This window comes from Epinephelus fuscoguttatus, linkage group LG5 (genome assembly GCF_011397635.1).
Source record: "Epinephelus fuscoguttatus linkage group LG5, E.fuscoguttatus.final_Chr_v1".
Classification (NCBI taxonomy): domain Eukaryota; kingdom Metazoa; phylum Chordata; class Actinopteri; order Perciformes; family Serranidae; genus Epinephelus; species Epinephelus fuscoguttatus.
Window position 1 is genome coordinate 1,618,368 of NC_064756.1, and position 23,784 is coordinate 1,642,151.

The 23,784-nt window shown below is 45.7% G+C and overlaps 2 protein-coding genes across 2 annotated transcripts in view; one reads left to right on the forward strand and one right to left on the reverse strand.

The window, feature by feature from the left end:
* The window catches only part of abcg1 (ATP-binding cassette, sub-family G (WHITE), member 1), a 391,642-nt gene that overhangs the window by 354,467 nt on the left and 13,391 nt on the right, over positions 1-23,784 (reverse strand). The gene's annotated exons all lie outside the window — the stretch shown is intronic.
* Positions 5,943-23,784, forward strand: part of LOC125889525 (ATP-binding cassette sub-family G member 4-like) — a 31,013-nt gene continuing 13,171 nt past the window's right edge. Inside the window, exons 1-2 of the mRNA XM_049577596.1 lie at positions 5,943-6,034; positions 17,127-17,383. Of these exons, the coding sequence (XP_049433553.1) occupies positions 17,140-17,383 (244 nt within the window). The 5' untranslated portion in view covers positions 5,943-6,034; positions 17,127-17,139. The remainder of the gene's footprint in view (positions 6,035-17,126; positions 17,384-23,784) is intronic.

Sequence of the window (23,784 nt, forward strand, 5' to 3'; positions counted from 1 at the left end):
GCATACATAGATTTCACATGATTCTTGTGTAATTCTTTTTATTTTCTTGTAAGAAAAAAATGCAAAAGTGGCCCCTTTCAAGAGTAAATCATATAAGCCTTATATGATGCACAATACATAAAACATACACTGAAGGTGATGGAACTTATAAGTTTTTTCTATTTCTTTTCCATATGGGTGTCACGTGCTGTGAGGCAAACTGTGATTAGTGATGTTGGGCTTCATAAATAAAATTTAATTGAAGTGTTGTATTCTATTATTGTTGCTGAGGAGGGTCAACCACAGTGCACTTTCATTCACCACATAAATGGACACTGAGGTGGTGTGTTTCTGGTGTCGGTGCAGCAGAGGAAATGTGGGCTAAACCCAAGGTTATGTGTGTGCGGACTTTATTAATATAAATAATAAGCATATCAAATATTGGTTGTTCTCAGAGTTATTGTGTAAGAACAAACACCTGAACCTCTGCCTGGCTTTTCATATTGAGGTGCTCATTAATTAATGTCATTCAGTGGATTTAATAATATTAGAATGAACACATAAAAACTGTTTCATATGGAGCCAAATCTTTAAATCTGGGTCTTTGTGCACATGAAATATGAACAGGTTCTTTTCTTATCAGCTCACCTTTGTTACTTTATTGCGATATTTGATGTAGGTCGACCAAGTCAACATTTCCTCACGAGCCAAAAGCACTTTTACAGTTGATCACTTTCAAGTGTTTATCGGGTTAGCAAATATGGATTTGACTTAATGCGAATAAACATTGTGCTTTGTCAGAGTGAGGAGGTGCTGAATGTGTTGTGGCTGCAACCATGTGTCCCTCTCCTTGAAGTTATGTGCTAAATTATTCCATAACCAGAGATGAAGGTTACGATATTGTAACCTTAGTTCTGTTGGCACAGGCAGAGTCCAATAGAGGGCTCTGCCTGTGCCAACAGAACTGGGCTAAGTGCCTTAAACATCCCTAATTGACCTATGGCTAAGCCACGCCCCCTCCACTCACTCGGACAAACTATCAACATTCAGTGAGCGGCGCTATGGCAGGTGTCACAGTACACGACATTTCACAGGAGGCAACTGATGATTTTTGGGGACATAACGATCAGATGTCATTGAGAAGTAACCAAAAGGGCCTAAACTACGCATTGGAGGGATATATTCATCATTTTATTGTTGAGAAGGTCGATGAAAAGCTTAAATTACAAGCCAAAATTTACAGGTCACAGTGTACGCTTGTGAACCGCATCTGGTTGCCGTCACCATCAAAGACAACAAGTTAAAGTGCCACTGAAGTTAAGGTTTTTGGCTCAGAATATGAGAAAAGGATAACGGCCTTTTTACCATCTTTACCAAGAGTGTCTCTCCGTTAGTTTGGTGCTACAGTATTTACACTGAATCATTCAGCATAACGTTTGCCAACCTTTGTTATCTCTGCCATTACAGATAAGTTAATGAAGCTAAGCTCCAGAAGTTAACGTTAGCTTAACTAGAGCCCTTTGGACAACAGCTAACAATGATGTACCATCACCAAAGTACAAAACTAGAACAAAATAGGCTAATGAACTCCCAGCAAACAAGGTGACATGATGAAGAACGCAGCTAGGAGCTAACGTTAGGCTAACTTTAGCTAACGTTAGCTAGAGATGTTAAAGATAACTTTATATTTCTTTGCAGCAAAGTGACAATATGTTGCCTCAAACACCATGTTGACTTACCTTAGAACAGATGTAGACATCATTGTTAATCTTATTCACGTTGAGTTGATGTTGTGGTCTAACGTTACCACACAACTTTATCCAAAGGAGACACTTTTCTCGCTTGAGATATGGTTTAAAGTGTAAAAATACACCTGGTCGCCCAGCCTCTCAGGATACCTTGTGTCAGAGTTGCATGTACCCCATGCACACCGTTTGACCATTTTTAAACTTCAAATCTCAGAAAAAGCTCATAAAACCCAACAAACTGACTTTCTGTAATGCATTTCAATGGACGTCCAGGTAGAGAATGTCCCAGTGTATGGGAATGGCTATACGCACTGTGATTGGCTCATCGTGTCTGAGGGCGGGGCTTAGCCATAGGTCACTTCAAAACCTTGAGCTGACCCTTTAATATGTCACATGGTGCTGCCTGTCTTTAAAAGAGTTTAGTACAAAGCTGACCATCCCAGAGTGTGGCTCTAACTCTAAACCTTTGGATTCAGTGATCAGACATTTTCCATCCACTTTAAATCCCCATCCATCACAGACATCACGACCAGCGTGGAGCAACAAGTGTCCCATCATCCCTGCCTGACTCCAGGTGTGCTCACTGGAGAATTCCTCCCCTTTGGCGAGTTATGGGGGACAGGCAGAGGAAGACGACAAACAAGAGGAACCACTGACGTTAAGAACAGTGTCGATCTGTACACAGTACGGTGCTGTGTATATCTTCAAGTCTGAACATGTCAGGTTCATGTTAAGCTGTAGATTCAGCCTGGGAGATATGCAGACTTCGGTGACGAGTTGCGGCTTGTTGCCATATTTGTCACATCCCCAAAGACTCTGAGGAATTCGACGGTGTCTCCAACTTCCACAGGATGTGTCAGAGCAGCCAGGACATGAGACACACAGAGGAAGGGAGGCCTCTGTGTGTCTCTGTAATTTGAGGATTCCAGTGAAGATGTCATTCTCGTTGTGAGACGACAATAGGTGGCATTATATTAAAGATCATTTCAATAAATATCAATTATAACATGCAACCAAACGAGAGCTTTTTATTTATTTATTTTTGTAGTCATTTTAGGATCCAGTTAATGAGAAGTCTTTAAGGGACTGTTCTTTACTCGTCAGGAGAGTTAGTGGCTGGGTGTGAATTTTTTTATTTTCCATGAAGCTACAAATATTTTGTGACAGGTTGAAAATCATGACCCTCCCTCCACCATAAATGAGTTATTAGATGTTTAAAACTTAACCTTTGATGTTTTAAAGTTTAAAGTTAAAAGATAAAATCCTGAATTTGAAAAAGCTTCATTTTTTTACTCATGTTGTGCAAACGGTTTATTTTTGTAGAAATTTTAAGTGAGAGGTAGAATAAAGTCAATTTGATGAAATATCATTATTTTAAGCTCAAGCTTGGTTACTTTGTTTTTTTTTTTCTACCTGAAGTGTTTGTCACACATGATGTGTCCAGGGATCATTTCTGTTTTTACAGTTTCTGGCTGTGATAAATAAAAAAACACAAAAAAAACTGTGTTTATAAATAAAAAATAAATACAAACTACAGCCAGTAAAATGTGTAGGCCCCTCCTCTAAGCCAAAATAAAAATTTGACAAATTATTTGACACCAAGCATTCGGCATTCACGCTCAGGTGACATGACTCTGCAGTGGTCAAAAACAGTGGGAGCTCTCTGAGGCCTCTCTCAACCCTTAGGGACTGTTCATTATTTATTCTTGGCGGTGTGTGCAAAAAAGGGGAGGCAGGTCAAATAATTTTTTAAGCACTAAGGAGGGACTAATGGTTTTTATTTTGGCTTAAGGAAGGGGCACACAAATGCCAATTTCTAAAGCCACCAAACCTGCGGGCACGTGTGGAAGCCATGTTGTCCTTTTGAAACAATCACCAAAATGACCCCATGTATCTCAGACAGAAACTGTACAAACAGAAATTATCATTGGATTTTTACATTTCTGGCGGTCCTTGAACGCATCGTGTGCAATTAATGCCTCCGTCAGAGGGCAAAACAAATTCTAAGCTCACAAGTGATATTTCATCAAAGTCACTTTATTCTATGTCCCATACTTTCAAACGTTTAAGGGGAAGTTTCAAAGAGGGAGGGTCACGCACTCTCCTCAAATCACTCAGGGAGGCTCAAGGAAAAATTTAAAAATTATATTTAAAAAAGTAAGCACAGAACAGTCCCTTGAAGACATGAAACTGTTTCGTCCCCCCTGTACAGGGATTCATCTCTTACCACAGTGGTGTGAGTGACGTACGCCAACAAAGGGACATCAGGGTACCAAAAAATAAGAAAAGAGAGAAAGGAAGAAAGCAAAGTGACTTTGTAAAACAATTTCAAAAGGAGCGTGAGAGACACATGAATCAAGAGAGGATGGGGGCCCACAGAGACTGCTGATGCATGGGGCCCAGAGTTTGGTGCTACGCCCCTGTGTGTGTGGAAGTATATGGCAGCCTGCTGGAGGGCTCAGTGCTCCTCCTGGTCCTCCTCACACAAAGGAGCAGATAGCGGTCCTGCTGCTGGGTTGATGCCCTTCTACGGCCCTGTCCAGCTCTCCTGGTGTAACGGCCGGTCTCCTGGTGTCTGGTATCAACCTGATTGGGCTGCAGGTACGGCCTCATGCTACCAGTAGTGCCAAGGACACTAGCAGAAGACCAAACTAGAGAAGAATCAGTCAGGAAGGATAAGGAGAGAGCAACTGTCTGTGGACACCACATGTAAAACCATTTCCTGTTTGTCTCTTTGATTTGACCCAAAGCGGCTGAAACTGATTCACAATCACTTCCTTCTTTACTGAATGGAGCCGTATTCACAAACATCCTGAGAATCCTCTCACAGAGCTCCTGACTCAGCCTAAAGGTGCGGACACACCAAACCGACATCAAAGAACTAGTGGTGACGAAAGCCAACTGTTGAGTCGTCTACGTCGCCTCACGTCGCCCTGTGTCAGCTGCATTTGAACACACTACACGGACTACATCCGACGGCCAAGTAGCACGTACGTTCTGCGCCTGCGTGAGAGAGAGCGGAGTGAGAGAGTGGTACATCCTGTCAGCCGAGGGGTTTCCTATCTGTGCAGCCGAGCACCGCAGCACCTCCACGGACTATTACATCCAGACGGTCCCGGTGTTTCCTCCGCAGGCTCCACTTCACTCAGCTGCCCGATAAACCCGCTGCTTCTTCCCACTTTAACCTGAATAACAAACCAGGGCTCGGTGCTCCGGTTGGATCCAAACGGAGAGCCGGGGCTAGCTCAGAGACTAGCGGAGGCTAACTGGCTGTGCTTCCCTCCGGTCATGCTGCGGCTAACGCTCCGCTAGCCGCTCCCAGCTAGCTCCGGTTTGTTATTCAGGTTAAAGTGTGAAGAAGCAGCGGGTCTGTGGGGCAGCTGAGTGAAGTGGAGCCTGAGGAGGAAGCACCGGTTAGCCCCGGTTTCACTACAGGCAGATTCACTCGCTACAGGGGCGAGGAAATAAAACCTGAACAGCCAATCAGAGTGATCTCTCTCACCGACAAGCTCTGCCGCCAATTCACCATGCTCAATCGGCCAAAAAGCTGCCAACGCCAAAGTGCCGACAGTGCGGGACACACCGCAAAAACTAGGGTGACACACGCTCACTGACGGCCCACCGACAGTTGCTAGCTAACAGTAACGCCAACGGGTCGGGCGAGAACAGCTGATGATGCAACCACGAAAACGTTTGAAGACCGTTCAGTTTGGCTGATGTGGTCTTCTTGGGACGTGGTCAACGTCGTCCATCAAAGGCTGCAGCCCCTGAACTGAGAGGCAGCTTTTGTGTTTCTGCCATTTTCTCCTCTTTTCTAAGAATGTCAGCAGGGTTGCATCACTGGGAGCGACTCTCTGTGCCAGGAGGCTTTGTGAAGTTTACCTGACGTGGAGCTCCACCGTGGGGCCCCTTCACATACCTTCATTTACGTTCATATTAACTCAAGCTACAGTTCAGAGATCATAGAAATGTGGGTTACAGAAACATAAGCTTTCACCTGTCACCATGATGAAGATTAGAACACTTCAGTGAAGCAGAGGAGTCATTTCTCCTCCCCTCCCCTCCCCATGTGAGCCGGCCGGCCCACCCAGCCCTCCCCCTGTCCTGATCCGCCCTCCCTGCCCCTGCTCGTGCTCCCCGCTCCTGATCCTGCTCCTGCTCGGCTCCGGCGTGCAGCGATGCTGTAGATGCGGCAGACCGGAGCAGACAGCGGTTGATCCTGAATGCAGCAGCCGGGGAGGAGGATCACATCATCCTGACACACAGCGCGGAGGACAAACACACTTGGTCAGACAGCAGCAGTCAGAGTAAGCTCCTCACTCCTCCTCTGCTCCTCTGCTCCTCTCTTTATCTGACAGCTGTTACTTTCTGATCATGACTCATCTGTGGCTGCTGTGGCCCACTCACACTGTGGCTGCTCTGTGGCTGAACGCAGTCCTTTAACCCTTTGAGACCTGCAGCGACATCACTTTACCTGAGCTGCTTCAGACGCAGACACATGGGGAGAAGGCAGCTTGGTGAGAAATGTCACACCAGCTGAAAACAATTCATAGATTTAGATTTGGGACAAACTACATTTACAATTATTATTGTTATTATTGCATTTTAAAATGATGTCACATATTTACTGTCATTTTTAAGCAGGTCATTTTTTGGTCTTTGTTTGTTTTTAACTTTATTTTCACTAATTTGTTGCAGTTTTTTGGGTCATTTCTTCTGTCGCTGCTCGCTGCCTTGCGCCGATGTTTTAAAAGAAATCATTTGCTGTCAGGTTTCAGATTAAAGGGGGACAAGCAGCTCCCTGTCACACACCCTGCATTAAACTGCAGCGTGTTAAAGTCGAGTCAAGAGCACCAACATGGGAACAAGTCCATTAGAATACACCTGAAATGTGTTTTAACATCGGGGCCTACGATGAACGTTAATCTAGTCCTGTTGGTAAATTAAAAAATATGATTTACACTTCAGTTAGTTTAAGTTGTGCGTCAGTCTATAGGCTGATATCAGGCTGTGTTTACACATTAAAATAAACTGTCCAGTAAATTTACTTCTTTGAAATAATTTGGCCGACAGAAATGATCGACTGACCCACTGTCCACTAAATTACTTTTGACATCTGTATCTACAGCTGATAATATTTGACTCATGGACTCAGTATATCCCCACCTTCCTTTTTACACTAAGTCCATTGTTGAGTTAACATTTAAAGGGGAACACCACCAGACCTCAGAGCTCCTATATGCAGTTTCCATGGTCGAGGAGAGTTCGATCAGTATGTGCGAACATGAGCTGCTCTGTGTCTGCCAGCAACCACAGAGGCTCAAACCTGTGATGGAGCTGCTCCACAGACAGAGACTTTATATTGTCGTGTTCTCAGCTGGGGAACAGAACGTGTCCCCACGTACTCAGGACGTGCTCACATGGGCCTTTTCCACTGTCACTTTTGGCTGTGCCGAGTCAAGCCATGCCGCATCCCCCTTAAACAAGCATGTGTGTTGTGAGACAGAGACAGGTGTCTTTAAAAGTCTCTGTGTTCAGCTCTCAGTGCGTCTGTAGCTTCTGACTGAATCTCTGTGGTTTGGAGTTTAGCTTCTCTCCTGCGTCCTGTTTGTACTTTACATATCTGCTTTATTTCACTGTTTCATGTTCACTATCAGCCGTGTTAGAAGTTGTGTGAAGCTGCTGCTCAAAAACTCAACATTTTCTCATTTTGCTGCTTCACAATAAAAGTTTATACATAACAAAATAACAGGGGACTTTTATTGTGAAGAATCTACAGGAAGTGAAATATGTTATTTCTGAATTAGCAGAACTGTGTCAGCAGCTTTTCTTCAATAAAGACAAGTCTAATAATACGGCAGGGAGGAAGAGTGAAAGCAGAAACAGCCACAGTGAGATGATGATGATGATGATGATGATGATGATGATGACCACGAAGAGCTGCAGACAAACAGCTCACCTCCAACAGGTAAACTTCCTTTACCTGCCCTGCTGTGGAAAAACACCTGCAGCAACAATAACAGGGACTTTAGCCGTGGATCAGCCCGCTGCTTTTAAACGTCATCAGTTAAAGACACACCTTCAACAGGTGGACCTGTTGTCATGGAGACACAAACCCCTGCTGTGCTGGGCTGACGACCCAAACCAAACCAGCCCATGACTGTGGAGAAGTGGTATCAGTGTCATCTAGAACACATCACATCACATCACTTGCAGAGATCCAAGGGGAGAGGAGGTAGCAACACAACTCCACCTAATGGAGGCTGACGGCGCCCCAGATTCAAACGTCCAAAAACACATCATTGAAACCACAAAATATCTCCATACTGCTCGTCCGTAGTGATCCAACACAAATGTCTAACAGGATGAAGGTCAAAGGTCAGCTTGACCGTGACATCATCATGTTTTAACGTCATATCTCAGGAACAGAAGGGGAGACATTTGGTCAGATACTGAATTGAATTTTGAAACTGTGCTGATTGTATAGATCTTCTGTGTGTGAAGCATCCATGTTTTCACTGACATGGATGGAGACTGTAGCCCTTTTTAAACAGGAGTTGTGCAAATCTGCAGGAAAGCCCAATCAGTGTTTTTTCAGCATTGGCAGTATAAAAACAAAATCGGGGAGTGCAGCAAAATGCCGCCTACCTACTTTTGTTTATACAGAATGTGCCTTTTTCGGGGCAATGGGGGGCGTGAGCAAGTAACAAAACGTGTAGCTCAGCGTGTGACGTAAACAGTGACGTGGGAGGGAAGCCGCGGCTGGTCAGTCCTTCGGTGATTCTCTCGTAAGTCGGCCCGTTCTTCACCGTCCCCGTCATCTGACGGTTAATGGCCTCTTCGTTTGCGAGGACAAGGAGGGCGCGCAATTCCTTGTCTCCCCAGTTGCTCATCTTTACAGTGTCTGTCAGGTTTGTGTTTCCCTCTTGCTACTAGCTGCTCCAAGTCATCATCAGCTCCTCCCACTAGTCATCAACAGCACCTCCCACAAGTCATCAACAGCCCCTCCCACAAGTCATCAACAGCCCCTCCCACAAGTCATCAACAGCTCCTCCCACAAGTCATCAACAGCCCCTCCCACAAGTCATCAACAGCCCCTCCCACAAGTCATCAACAGCCCCTCCCACAAGTCATCAACAGCCCCTCCCACAAGTCATCAACAGCTCCTCCCACAAGTCATCAACAGCCCCTCCCGTTGCAGAAGGCCGCCTCAGTCTGTTTAAACTAAAAGGGTTCCACCAATATGTCTACCCTACGAGGCGGAAAATTGGGCACCTCAGATCAACTCGCCAATCCGGCTCTGTGTGTCTCTTGCTGGCAAAACGGCCCAACATTCGCCGAAAATCTGGCAGTGTGAAAGGGGCTATAGAGACTGGACTGGAGGGCAGAGTCATACAACCACGGGGCGGTGATTCTAGTTTACACACATTATCATTTACCTTGTAATGATCACTGATAAACAGAAGTGCTGTAGTTTAGTCTCTGACCTGTCAGCTGAGACAGTTTCCTAGAGTACATTATTATCAAGTCCCCCCCCCCCCGTGTCAGTGCTGTCGCAGCTTACAGAGCCTCTGTGGGCTGTAGTTCTTACGAGGAATGTTCGTGAGCCTGTCGTTTTTTCTTTTTCAGTGACTTAACTCTCATTCTTACAAAGTCATGGGAGAGCAGGCTGCTAACCCACTGCTCTGGGTCTTAACATCCTCATGTTCAGCCCTCTCCTGTTGTGTAAGAACAGTCAGGGAGGCTGCTGTTCACTGTTGGAGCAGTCAGATCCTATCTGAACGTTAATCCTTTAAAATGAAGGACCTCCTGCAGATGGTAGCAGGATCCTGTTTAAATTATTAAATTATGCCAGAGTCTCCCGTGAACTTCCCTGCAGTGGCTGTAGGAGATCTGTGTTTGCATGATCCTGTATAAGATAATGTACAGGATTCAGATAACTTATGGAGTGTTACAACATATTTTCTTTATGTTTCTGGATCAAAATGTTTTGTGTGTTTTTATTTTGTAAAATCTGATGAAAAAAAAAGATTTCTGATTTCTGTATTACTTTTTTTAAATGGCACAATTTCAATACTTTTTCAGATTACTCTGGTTTATTGACTCACAGAAACTTTTAGCTCAGGTTGCACAGAGTGTAGAGACATGATGTATTTGAAGAAACTCTAAGAAATGACATCACAATAAGCCAAACAGGCACTGGAGGAATGTGTCAGAGGCTGCAGCAGACACTTCCGGCTCTTGTGTGCGAGCCGTTGCTTTAACTCAACGTTAGCATTCAAGTTGACACGACAGCACTCATTCATGCAGCGCATGCAGTGTTTAGGCAGCAGCCTGTGAGTCATCTCAGCATGTTTACAGGTACTCATCACCTCCAGCTTCAACCAGCACAGAACGTACATTCTTGTACATTTCTGTTCAGGAGTGAGGACGGAGCAGATCGGCCATGTTGTTTGTGACTTTAGGAATTTACTGAAATATATAAAGTAAAAATTAAACCTTAAAGTGAGGATGATGTCAGCTGTGTAAATACTATGTCAGTGACGTAATACTTTGAGGTGGCAGTAGCTCAGTGTGTGTATACGACAACAGAGTAAAGTATATCTACATCGTCGTTTCCTGGCCAGGTGGTGTGAGCGGGTTTTACAGATCTGCGGTAAAATAAATACAAAATACAGCCATCTGATTAAAAAAAAACCCAAACGTTACGTTTAGCCAACACACACACGTGGTTAAGTTTAGCCAACACGCACACGTGGTTAAGTTTAGCCGATACACACACACACACACATGGTTACGTTTAACCAACACACACACACACGTGGTTACGTTTAGCCAACACACACACACACACACGGTTACGTTTAACCAACACACACACGTGGTTAAGTTTAGCCGACACACACACACACACACATGGTTACATTTAACCAACACACACACGTGGTTAAGTTTAGCCGATACACACACACACACACATGGTTACGTTTAACCAACACACACACGTGGTTACGTTTAGCCAACACACACACACACACACGGTTACGTTTAACCAACACACACACGTGGTTAAGTTTAGCCGAAACACACACATGGTTACGTTTAGCCGACACACACACGTGGTTACGTTTAGCCGACACACACACGTGGTTAAGTTTAGCCGACACACACACATGGTTACGTTTAGCCGACACACACACATGGGTACGTTTAGCCAACACACACACACGTGGTTACGTTTAGCCGACACACACACGTGGTTAAGTTTAGCCGACACACACACGTGGTTACGTTTAGCCGACACACACACGTCGTTAAGTTTAGCTGACACACACACGTGGTTACGTTTAGCCGACACACGCACGTGGTTACGTTTAGTCGACACACACACGTGGTTACGTTTAGTCGACACACACACGTGGTTACGTTTAGCCGACACACACACGTGTTTAAGTTTAGCCAACACACACACGTGGTTACGTTTAGCCGACACACGCACGTGGTTACGTTTAGTCGACACACACACGTGGTTACGTTTAGCCGACACACACACGTGTTTAAGTTTAGCCAACACACACACGTGGTTACGTCTAGTCGACACACGCACGTGGTTACGTTTAGCTGACACACACACGTGGTTACGTTTAGCTGACACACACACGTGGTTACGTTTAGCCGACACACACACGTGGTTAAGTTTAGCTGACACGCACACACATGGTTACGTTTAGCCAACACACACACGTGGTTACGTTTAGCCAACACACACACGTGGTTACATTTAGGAAAAAAGAACGCGGTTTGGCTTTACAATCTTTCGGGTTAAGGTTGGTGTTTGTTGGACCGATCCACCGTCCCTCCTGCCTGCCCCATTAAAGGAAGCTTTTCTTCATTGGTTTCTGGCGCTGCATGTCACTGCCCAAGTGCCGATTTCCACGTCTTCGGAGTGAGACCGGGCTCACCTTCTAGGAACTTTCCAGCTCCTTATATTAAGTCTTTACTGGCCGTGTTTAAAACTAACGCTGTGTTGTGACGTATCGTACCACAGGGACAGGTGCTGTCCAGCCACGCTGTGAACTGATGCCGCTCATCTCCGTATCACACAGGCTCGTGCCATCCCGCGAAAGGTTCCCTGTTACAAAGTGACACCACCTGGCAGCGTATCATACCAACATGAAAGGTGACTTTGACCAAGCGTTGGTATTTAACGACGGCTGTATTTGACAATTTGAAGGCATATTTTGTATCCTACTTGAGAGTGGTATCAGTCATCTCATCTAACTCAATGAAGCAAATGATTTTCCAAAACTATTTCTTTGCCCTTGACAGAGGCGATGTGAGCGCTGGGCTCTCTGTAACATACAGTTAGCATTAGACCAGGGCTCAGCGGTGCATCTAACTGATGGTGGGTGTTTGATTTTATTTCATAGTGTTGTTACGTGCTGTAAACCAGAGAGCATCGGCCAAATGTGGCTTTAGTCTTATTTTTGGAGAAAATCTATAGATTAGACGTCTGTTCAAAGTTCATTCCAGTTGGAGCAGGCAGTTAGCATGATTACTTTGATGTCTCCATTTAGCTGTGGGGAACTGAACACTTTATTTGACTCTAATTGGCCTTTAATCCGGCTCTATTTGAGGCATCAAGCCTTTGAGTCAGATACAAAAGTAACAGTGGTACAGTAGATAATCTGAGGCACTGAGGTCACTGAGTTCTCTGCCTCTCTCCTCTCCCCTTGTTGGACCTTCCATCCCGTCCTCTCCAGGTTGACTCGTGACATGTTGGCATACGAAACATGTCTCTCTGTTTCCCTGCCTGCCTCTCATCAGGACCATTTGACACCCAGAAAAGACTTTTCTTTGGCCTGTCTCTCCCTGCTGTCAGTGAAATGTGTCTGCGTGGAGGTGTGATGTGGAGGGCAAGTGAAGGAGCAGTCGATTCCCATACATTAGTTGGGCTTGGTGCTTGGTGGTGTACCTGAGTCTGCAGATTTTTTCCCAAGCTGTTAACGCCGGGCCCCCCCTGCTCTGAGCAGATCAAGGGTAGAAAAGAAAGTTGATTTTAATCCACAAGGGGATTAAGAACCCCATGAGTGATTAAATGAGACTTCTGTCTCAAAAAGGACAAATTACTGTACCACCTCAGACTTGGGAACCGATTTTACAGTGGTCTGTGCTGCAAGTAGATTAGACGTATCTCTGTTTCGATGATCAGTAATCACCTCGCGATCACAGGGGAGGTTGCATATTTCTACTTCTTAGAGTCCTGCCAGGACAATGGACGTGGATTTTGTCTGATGTTGATTATACCTAAGCTATCTTTCCCAGGAAACGTATAGACCTTTCCACTGAAGCTGGACTAAGAACGAACCATCACCAGCAGTTCAGTAAATGTGTGAACAAATCCTCAACACCAAATCTTCAAAAGTCTCCCAAAGCTGGACTGACTCAGAAACTAAAGAGACATTTTGACCACAAAAAGGGAAGAAAAATCTGTATGTCAGCAGGTGACACCTGGCACCTTTATTCCTGGTTAAACCTAGATATGATGACAGAAATGATCAGGTGCCAGTAGATGTCTCCTGAGGTATTAACCTTATTAACAGTGCATGTACAGTGAAGTAGGTCTGCAACTTTGGTTTTATTATTAAGTGATCTGTTTCCCAGTCAGTGAGTCCAGAGATATTCAGTTTACTCAAATATCCTCTGACTGAAGAAGCTACAACCACAAACGTTGGGCCCATAAACACTTTGCCCCATAGACTTACACTGGTAAAGAAATGTCTGTAAATCAGTGGATCATTTTTTTGAGCATCATTAGCCCCGTAAAATGCTTCTTGGTCTCACTCTAAAGTCCTCGTAACTTGGCCCTCGATCAGTGACTGGTGCTGATGGTTTCAGTAAAATGAAATGAACAATTAAATTGTGGAGAATATGATTAAGCTAACGATGTTTAAACATTTACATCTGTATGTGTGATCTAAGCTAACGAACATTAGCTCCAGTGGGTAACTAACAACCTGTTTTATACATCCAAAAAACTTCTATAAAAATGAACTGCTTGGCAACCAGACCAGGCCACAGCAGCGGGATCACTAATAAAAGAAAGCAAAAATAAGTGGCAACACATCAACGCTGCTGATGCTGTCAGCTGTGTCTGTGGGACTGCACGGACAGTGCCATCTTGCGCAATTACACACGAGGGTCACCACAGTATTTATATGTTTATGGCAATTAGTCTGATCAGACTCCCGGCCTGAATTACAGCATGAACCAGTGGTATCCCTGTCCCAAATTACAGCGTGTAATTTGAAATACAATTCAAAGATGAAAGTGTAATAGGCGAACACGTTTCTTCATGCCAGCTTTGTCATGAACAACACATGTCTAAGTAGGGCTGATGAAATGAGTGTAACGGTTGTGCCTAATGGCTGTATTTCGAGACATGATAAATGCACTGGAAATATTCAGCTAAATAAATAAATATATTCCATGCAGTCACGCCGTCCTCTCCCCCTCCTGCGCTCACAGGTGAGACGTTAGAGGCAGTGCGGATTAAATACGTATTTAGAAATAATTTCAATTCAGGATTTGAGTTGGATTTTACAACGTTTTTATGAAACAATTATCACTCACTCCAAGCGCAAAATAAGGCTGCTGGATTTAATTTCAGTGATAACATGGATCTAAGGTGGATATAGCGTGACATGAAATTGGTGTGAGACATCAATAAAAATCTGACTCCACTTCTCCACCTCGCCGTCTGCGTCGCCACTTCCCAGTGTCTCCAAAATGTGCGTACGCATGACTCAGAGTTTGCTTACAGGTGCGCACATTCTCCCGCCAAGTTTATTTTTATAAATCACAACCTTTGGCGTACGCCACTTTCAATCCCCGTTTTGTGCGTAAGCAAGCTTTATAAATGAGGCCCCAGTCCTCTAATAGAGACAGGCCTTTAATTGTCAAAGTGTGTAGCCACAGCGGGCTGGTAAAGAGGACTATAGCCCCTTCTACACTGCCAGATTTTCGGCAAATGTTGGGCCGTTTTGCCAGCAAGAGACACACAGAGCCGGACTGGCGAGTTGATCCGAGGTGCCCAATTTTCCGCCTCGTAGGGTAGACATATTGGTGGAACCCTTTTAGTTTAAACAGACTGAGTCAGCCTTCTGCCACGGGAGGGGCTGTTGATGACTTGTGGGAGGAGCTGTTGATGACTTGTGGGAGGAGCTGTTGATGATTTGTGGGAGGAGCTGTTGATGACTTGTGGGAGGAGCTGTTGATGATTTGTGGGAGGAGCTGTTGATGACTTGTGGGAGGAGCTGTTGATGACTTGTGGGAGGAGCTGTTGATGACACGTGCGAGCCACTGGTGGTGGATAAACAGGAAACAGCTGATAGCAGGAATTAGCGAGCAGCTAGTAGCAAGAGGGAAACACAAACCTGACAGACACTGTAAAGATGAGCAACTGGGGAGACAAGGAATTGCGCGCCCTCCTTGTCCTCGCAAACGAAGAGGCCATTAACCGTCAGATGACGGGGACGGTGAAGGACGGGCCGACTTACGAGAGAATCACCGAAGGACTGACCAGCCGCGGCTTCCCTCCCACGTCACTGTTTACGTCACACGCTGAGCTACACGTTTTGTTACTTGCTCACGCCCCCATTGCCCTGAAAAAGGCGCATTCTGTATAAACAAAAGTAGGTAGGCGGCATTTTGCTGCACTCCCCGATTTTGTTTTTATACTGCCAATGCTGAAAAAACACTGATTGGGCTTTCCTGCAAATTTGCACAACTCCTGTTTAAAACAGGCTATGGAGTGTAAATGGGGACGAGGCTTTTAACTGAAGTTTTGCTGTATTTATTGTCAGAACATGACAAAGACTTGACAAACAGCTCAACATTTCGGTGCATTCAAAACAGTTATAATCAAAATTATGTAAATTAATAAAACAATCTACAGAAAAGGAAAGTTTAAATCTGGTTAGCAGCATGTCAAACTCTTTGGTTCAAACATTTTCTAAGTGGTTTAGCAGACTGTCAACACAAGACACAGACAAGAGAAAAATATCTCAGTAATGTTTGTCTAATTTTAAACCCACAATATTAAGTATGTCTCATATTATAATATCACACAGCTTCCTATACTGACAAAAAAACTTTCCAGTTGATGTAATTCAGACAGCAGCTAACTGGACTGTAACTCATATGGTTGGTTTGTTCCCACCCATCAGAGGCCTGACAGCAGATGTCTCCATCATAAGTGATATCGAGCTGGTTTGTACTCAGACTCATGTCGTCCTTTCTCCTACACACACACACACACACACACACACACACAGCCTGCTGAGACATGCTGTTACTCGCCACTGTCTGTGTGTCAGAGGAAACAGCAGTTTCTTCTGTGTGCTGGCTGATCTGTATCTGTTGACAGTGGAGCGCTGCTGAGGCTCAGGAGCTGAATTGTTTGTGAGAAAACATATTAAATGGAGTTTAGATAACCTTTGGGCTGCGTGGGATGTGTAGGCAATGAGAGAAACTGAGAAACTGAGAAACAATGAGAGAAACTGCTCGGTGAGGTGTGGTCTTCATACTCTTTACACTCCTAGTGCTTTTACAGATAGTTTCCAGTGGATCCTTCTCCATTGATGACCGCAGCAACACGATGAATCCTTAAGTGTCTTATATCCATTCAAATGTCAAATAAGTTATTTGATAACACCTATTTATCGACCAAGCTAAAGTATTTTTACCCCCCAACTCCCCGATTTCAGGTGCCCATTTGTCCCTGGTGACAGAGTTTGAAGGAGCAGAGGTGGAAATCTTCTGCATTTAAGTGAAACATTCTCCAAGACCCTGATGAGTCATCAGTAGTCATAGATTATGTTAACCAACCAGGCCTCACTCCAAAGTAATCAAAAATCAGTGCCTGGTCAGTGACTTCTGGCGTCAGACACCCACAAAAAAGCCATCCTTTCACATGAGCGTGACACGCAGCTGCTCACCGTTATTGTTTAACAGCTCCCGGTGGTGTCAGGGGGAAACGCAGCGGGACAGCAATGAAAGTTGAGGCAGTGGACGTCTGAGTAGGGCGGGTCCAACAACCACCAACTTTTACCAGGGAGGTCCGTGTTCACTGCACGTAAGATTGTAAAGCCAAACACTGTACAATTTTCCTAAACTCAACCATGTGCGTTTGTTGTTGTAGAAAAACAGAAGTGTGTTTTGAAAACAGAGTGAAAAAAGTAAAAGTAGCTTCACAAGTTTGTCATAGCTGAGCTGCTACATTTCTCTGGAGACAGCTTCAGTGTAGTGATGTATTGTGATGTAGAGCAACTTCTGTTTTTACCTTTCTTACCTCACTGCCTTCATCCATCCCTTTCTCTTCTCTCTCCCCTCCCACAGACAGAGAGCTGGTATGGACAACAAGGCGTTGGAACCTGATTCTGTGAGCATCCCCATGGAGGAGGCCATCATGTGTAACGGAGGCGGCCAGCCTCAGCAGCAGCAGGAAGCCTCCATGTTGACCCACCTGAAGAAGGTTGAGAACCAGATCACGGAGGCACAGCGTTTCTCCCACCTACCCAAACGCTCAGCCGTGGACCTGGAGTTCAGCGACCTTTCCTACACCATCCAGGAGGGACCGTGCTGGAGGAGGAGAGGTAGCACACATTATTCTTTACTTTGTAAAGTAGTGAGGAAGTAGGCTGTGGAAATGCACCACATACCATCAAACTGTTACCAAGACAAGGACGATGACTTCATGTAGGCACAAGATCGAGCACTAAGCTCTCTGAGATTCTCCAGTTCTGTGGAGCTCTACTGATGAACAGAATTTGTCCCAAAGATACTTCATTCGGCGTTTTGATGATGTTGATGCAGAGCACCTTCCAGCACATTGCTCTAAAATCTCTCACAAGTGTGTCTTCAGGCCCTGAATGGACTTCCTGTTTGTCTCTTTTGAGCATCAAAAGCTGCTTTTACACTGCCTGTTCAAGGTGGAAGTATTGCGCTGTTATAGGTCTCATCGTTTCTTATATAAAGCCCAGTTCAGACGAAAGATCGGCAACAAGATGTTTCAGAACGTTGCAGAGAAAAGTGTCAGTGGTGTGAACTGGCCGGTATGAGTTGGACTCAAGCCGGCTGATGGTGTCACCTGACCCCCAGCTGGTCAAATGGCCGGCGGCTGGTTTTAAAGCATGCGGTGGAATGATGTCTGTTTAAATAGGACAGCCAGCAGGACGGATCATGGGTGGCACAGGTGTGACGTTTTGACAACGCATTGTGTGTGCAACCCATCATGGGAGATTTAAAAAGTAGCTGTTAGCAGCTAACTCCAAGACGACACAATGAGGTTCAGGAGCTCCTTCACCGCTGAGCAGAAGACGAGATCAGGCCGCCAGTTCTCATTCTGAAGTCCTCAAACACTGTAGCTTTGTATGATACACGACCAGGCAGTGTCAGTTCATAACATGGCTGGTAAGAACATAATCCCCCAATCCCAAATGGCTCCATTACAGACTCGTTGACTCAAGCCCTAAGCCCTCACAGACCTAGGACCAATTCCATTTCTTCCCCTTCACTTAAGGGGAAGTGGTGTCCAAATTCTCCGTCAGGTAAAGAGCTAACCTAACGGAGAACTGGGACACCACTTCCCCTCACGTGAATGCGCAAAACCAAGGGGAAGAGTTGTAAAGGGTGGGTGGGAGGGATGGTGGATCGGTCCAACAAACCCCAGACTTTCACCTGTAAGCCCGGTGTTCACTTCCCATGCGAGTGTAGAGCTAAACCATGATGTTTGTTTCTAACCCTAACCACATGCTTTTGTCGACTTCCTGGCGTTGGTTGCGGTGTCCCAGAGCATCAACAGCAGATACAGGTGGGTACCTAGCACATAAGAATGACAAAGCGGCGATATCTGACAACATGGGATGAGAACGTGTTGGATCAGCTGCCTCATAAAATAGATAGATAGATAGATAGATAGATAGATAGATAGATAGATAGATAGATAGATAAAATAACTAATAAAAATTAAACAGAGCAAATGTTTTGTTCTGTTCACAGTCAGTTGTGTTTTGAATCAGACAGAGACGCTTTCAGGACAAACATGAGGTGAGGAGGTCAGCTCACTGTCAGCCTCGCTCTGTTGCCTCTGCGTGGTGCAGCAGCTACAGTGAGGTGACTGACTGATGCCTCCAGCAGTGAGCGCTGAGCTGCTGCTTTAGTTAGTGTTACAAACTCTTGTCTTTATCGATCTTTCTCGTTGAGATCGTTTTCCTACATAGAGACAGAGGGAGCAGGGCTGATTGTGTTTGACACGCTGCCCTCACCAGGATCCATCAGTGTCCATGGCACACAGAGGATCAATAGGCGCTGCACAGTGGAGTCATGGACAGCAATATACAAATGTAGTAGCTACTCACACGCTACCACTGTGTGTATTTCCATCAATGCAGATCAAAGTCATTGACCTTTTGAACCCAGGCTTCAGTCCCTGTAGTCTGTGGCAGTAGCTCAGACAGTTGGCCTCCTGGGCGTTGCCAAGGTGCCCCTGCTTAGGGTGCCTGTCCATGGGCTGCCCCCTCACTCTGACACCTCTCCATTTAATGCATGTATAGGTCATGTGTGTGCATGTGTGTGTACTTCAGGCCTGTATAGTAGTATATCCTCTTCTCTTTCTTCCTCATACCACAGCTGGAGGGCACCTGTCGCGGCAGTCTGATATGAGGTTGAAATGCTGCCAGTAACAATGTAAGGAAGCTGGAAAGACAGGGTTGCTCCTGTTTTCTAACCCTAACACATGTTTTGGTTGACATCCTGGCGTTGGTCGCGGCATCCCAGACCAGTCCTACAACAGCGTCAAGTATAGAGACCTAGTGTGCAACATGTAGATGTGAAGGCCAAAGACAAAGCGGCGATATGTGACGACTCGGGATGAGTTGGATATTAGATGAATGGACAGAATCATATTTAATTCGCAGAGATTCATGGTCACAGTTGTTTGTTTATTGTAAGCTAAGCGATGACATCAACATCACGGCATAATCTTGAGTTTAGAGCTTCACCAGAGGGCCTGAAATGTAAAGGTCGTCCTGGTGATCACGTGGTGGGCTCATGGTGGTGGTGCTGGAAACAAAAGGAGGTCACCGGGCATTACTTGTGACTGTTTCATCTGCGATGTGAGAGTCTGTGTCTGGTGTCTCCCTTTGAAGAGGACAGGGACGCAGCTGTGTGCTACTCTTTATCAAAGGTGGGCACGCTGAGCAGACGCACATTCACCAAACCAGTCACCTCCATCTGTGAAGTCTTTTCTCCTGTGTAGAGACCTGAGTGCAGATCTGTGACGCTGAGCTGGACGCTGTGAACCAGCCGGACTTTATCTATGAGTCTGATGTTAAGTGTCTGCATGTGTCTGAGTGCGTCCTCCGAGGCTTCCTGTAAGTGCTGCAGCATCTGAGAATGATGAGGTCATCAATAATGGAGCTGAGTGGGTGAGCCGGAGGACAGAGGAGAGGTAGGGTGAAAGTGAGGGGAAGTGAAGTGAAGTAGGGTCAAAGGAGGGGAATGAAATGATGTAGTGTGAAAATGAGTGAAGTAGGGTGAAAGTGAGGGGAAGTGAAGTCGGGTAGGGTGAAAGTGAGGGGAAGTGAAGTGAAGTAGGGTGAAAGTGAGGGGAAGTGAAGTGAGGTAGGGTGAAAGTGAGGGGAAGTGAAGTGAAGTAGGGTGAAAGTGAGGGGAAGTGAAGTGAAGTAGGGTGAAAGTGAGGGGAAGTGAAGTGAAGTAGGGTGAAAGTGAGGGGAAGTGAAGTGAGGTAGGGTGAAAGTGAGGGGAAGTGAAGTGAAGTAGGGTGAAAGTGAGGGGAAGTGAAGTGAAGTAGGGTGAAAGTGACGGGAAGTGAAGTAGGGTGAAAGTGAAGGGAAGTGAAGTCGGGTAGGGTGAAAGTGAGGGGAAGTGAAGTGAGGTAGGGTGAAAGTGAGGTGAAGTGAAGTGAAGTAGGGTGAAAGTGACGGGAAGTGAAGTGAGGTAGGGTGAAAGTGAGGTGAAGTGAAGTGAAGTAGGGTGAAAGTGACGGGAAGTGAAGTGAGGTAGGGTGAAAGTGACGGGAAGTGAAGTAGGGTGAAAGTGAAGGGAAGTGAAGTCGGGTAGGGTGAAAGTGAGGGGAAGTGAAGTGAGGTAGGGTGAAAGTGACGGGAAGTGAAGTGAGGTAGGGTGAAAGTGACGGGAAGTGAAGTGAGGTAGGGTGAAAGTGAGGGGAAGTGAAGTAGGGTGAAAGTGACAGGAAGTGAAGTGAGGTAGGGTGAAAGTGACGGGAAGTGAAGTGAGGTAGGGTGAAAGTGAGGGGAAGTGAAGTAGGGTGAAAGTGAGGGGAAGTGAAGTCGGGTAGGGTGAAAGTGACGGGAAGTGAAGTCGGGTAGGGTGAAAGTGAGGGGAAGTGAAGTGAGGTAGGGTGAAAGTGAGGGGAAGTGAAGTCGGGTAGGGTGAAAGTGAGGGGAAGTGAAGTGAAGTAGGGTGAAAGTGACGGGAAGTGAAGTGAGGTAGGGTGAAAGTGACGGGAAGTGAAGTAGGGTGAAAGTGACGGGAAGTGAAGTGAGGTAGGGTGAAAGTGACGGGAAGTGAAGTCGGGTAGGGTGAAAGTGAGGTGAAGTGAAGTGAGGTAGGGTGAAAGTGAGGGGAAGTGAAGTGAGGTAGGTTGAAAGTGAGTGGAAGTGAAGTGAGGTAGGATGAAAGTGACAGGAAGTGAAGTGAGGTAGGGTGAAAGTGACGGGAAGTGAAGTGAAGTAGGGTGAAAGTGACGGGAAGTGAAGTAGGGTGAAAGTGACGGGAAGTGAAGTGAGGTAGGGTGAAAGTGAGGGGAAGTGAAGTCGGGTAGGGTGAAAGTGAGGTGAAGTGAAGTGAGGTAGGGTGAAAGTGAGGGGAAGTGAAGTGAGGTAGGATGAAAGTGACAGGAAGTGAAGTGAGGTAGGATGAAAGTGACAGGAAGTGAAGTGAGGTAGGGTGAAAGTGACGGGAAGTGAAGTGAAGTAGGGTGAAAGTGACGGGAAGTGAAGTGAGGTAGGATGAAAGTGACAGGAAGTGAAGTGAGGTAGGGTGAAAGTGAGGGGAAGTGAAGTCGGGTAGGGTGAAAGTGAGGGGAAGTGAAGTGAGGTAGGATGAAAGTGACAGGAAGTGAAGTGAGGTAGGATGAAAGTGACAGGAAGTGAAGTGAGGTAGGGTGAAAGTGACGGGAAGTGAAGTGAAGTAGGGTGAAAGTGACGGGAAGTGAAGTGAGGTAGGATGAAAGTGACAGGAAGTGAAGTGAGGTAGGGTGAAAGTGAGGGGAAGTGAAGTCGGGTAGGGTGAAAGTGAGGGGAAGTGAAGTGAGGTAGGATGAAAGTGACAGGAAGTGAAGTGAGGTAGGGTGAAAGTGACAGGAAGTGAAGTGAGGTAGGGTGAAAGTGACGGGAAGTGAAGTAGGGTGAAAGTGACGGGAAGTGAAGTGAGGTAGGATGAAAGTGACAGGAAGTGAAGTGAGGTAGGGCGAAAGTGAGGGGAAGTGAAGTCGGGTAGGGTGAAAGTGAGGTGAAGTGAAGTGAGGTAGGGTGAAAGTGAGGGGAAGTGAAGTGAGGTAGGATGAAAGTGACAGGAAGTGAAGTGAGGTAGGATGAAAGTGACAGGAAGTGAAGTGAGGTAGGGTGAAAGTGACGGGAAGTGAAGTGAAGTAGGGTGAAAGTGACGGGAAGTGAAGTGAGGTAGGATGAAAGTGACAGGAAGTGAAGTGAGGTAGGGTGAAAGTGAGGGGAAGTGAAGTCGGGTAGGGTGAAAGTGAGGGGAAGTGAAGTGAGGTAGGGTGAAAGTGAGGGAAGTGAAGTGAAGTAGTGTGAAAGTGAGGGGAAGTGAAGTCGGGTAGGGTGAAAGTGACGGGAAGTGAAGTGAGGTAGGGTGAAAGTGAGGGGAAGTGAAGTGAGGTTGGGTGAAATTGAGGGGAAGTGAAGTGAGGTAGGGTGAAAGTGAGGGGAAGTGAAGTGAGGTAGGGTGAAAGTGAGGGGAAGTGAAGTGAGGTTGGGTGAAATTGAGGGGAAGTGAAGTCGGGTAGGGTGAAAGTGACGGGAAGTGAAATGAGGTACGGTGAGAAGCAGGGGAAGTGAAGTGAAAGTGAGGTGGGGTGAAAAAGAGGTTATGTGAGGTGAGGTAGGATAAATGGGGAAGAGGTGAAGTAAGGCAGGGTGAAAGGAGTGGAGGTGAAGGTATGGGAGGAGTGTGTGCCAGCAAACATAAGTATAATTCCTTTCAACCTTTACAGAAACTGCAGGTATACACTTGTGATTGATGAGCTTCAATAGCTCCACAGCACGGCGCCGTAAAATCCTCTGTGTGTGTTTGCACAGTCACCGCAGTGTGTAAATGAAGCACCAGTGAGTTTCACAATAGAGCTGTGGCTGTGGAGGCAGGTCTGGACGCTCTGAGCAGTTTGAACAAAACATCAGTGCAATGATTTCTTGGAAATGTGACAAATATTATGTTTAAATGTTCTTTCTCGCAAAGTGGAGCAGCTCTTACAGGTATCTACAAACTCAGTAATTATGTTTTATTATCTAAGACAAGAGTCGACTGTTAACCAAAACATAGATGTGAGATGACAGAACAGAGTGTATAGCTTGCAGCTACATATATATATATAGACATAGACGTGAGAGTGTGGGGAGAGACCTTCACAGTGGCAGGTGCTCCAAGTTAAAATAACCTGGTCTGACTCCAAAGTCATCAAAATCAAGTGCCATTAATGTTCAACAGCGCGGCGTCAGAGGGGAACATGGCGGGAAAACAACAAAAGTTAAGGTGGTGGAAGTCCGAGTAGAGCTGGCAGGAGGGGTGGTGGAGGGTCCGACAACCACTGACTTAAAGCCAAACCCTGTTCTTCTTTCCTAGACCCAACCACGTGTGTGTGTGTTGTTGAAGGAAAAAAAACATCAGTCGGAGGTGCTTTTATTTTGAAAGAGACTGTATCAAACTGTACATTTCCTGTGAAAACAGAAGTGTATTTTGAAAACAGACAATGCATGTAACAGGCTGAAGTTGACAC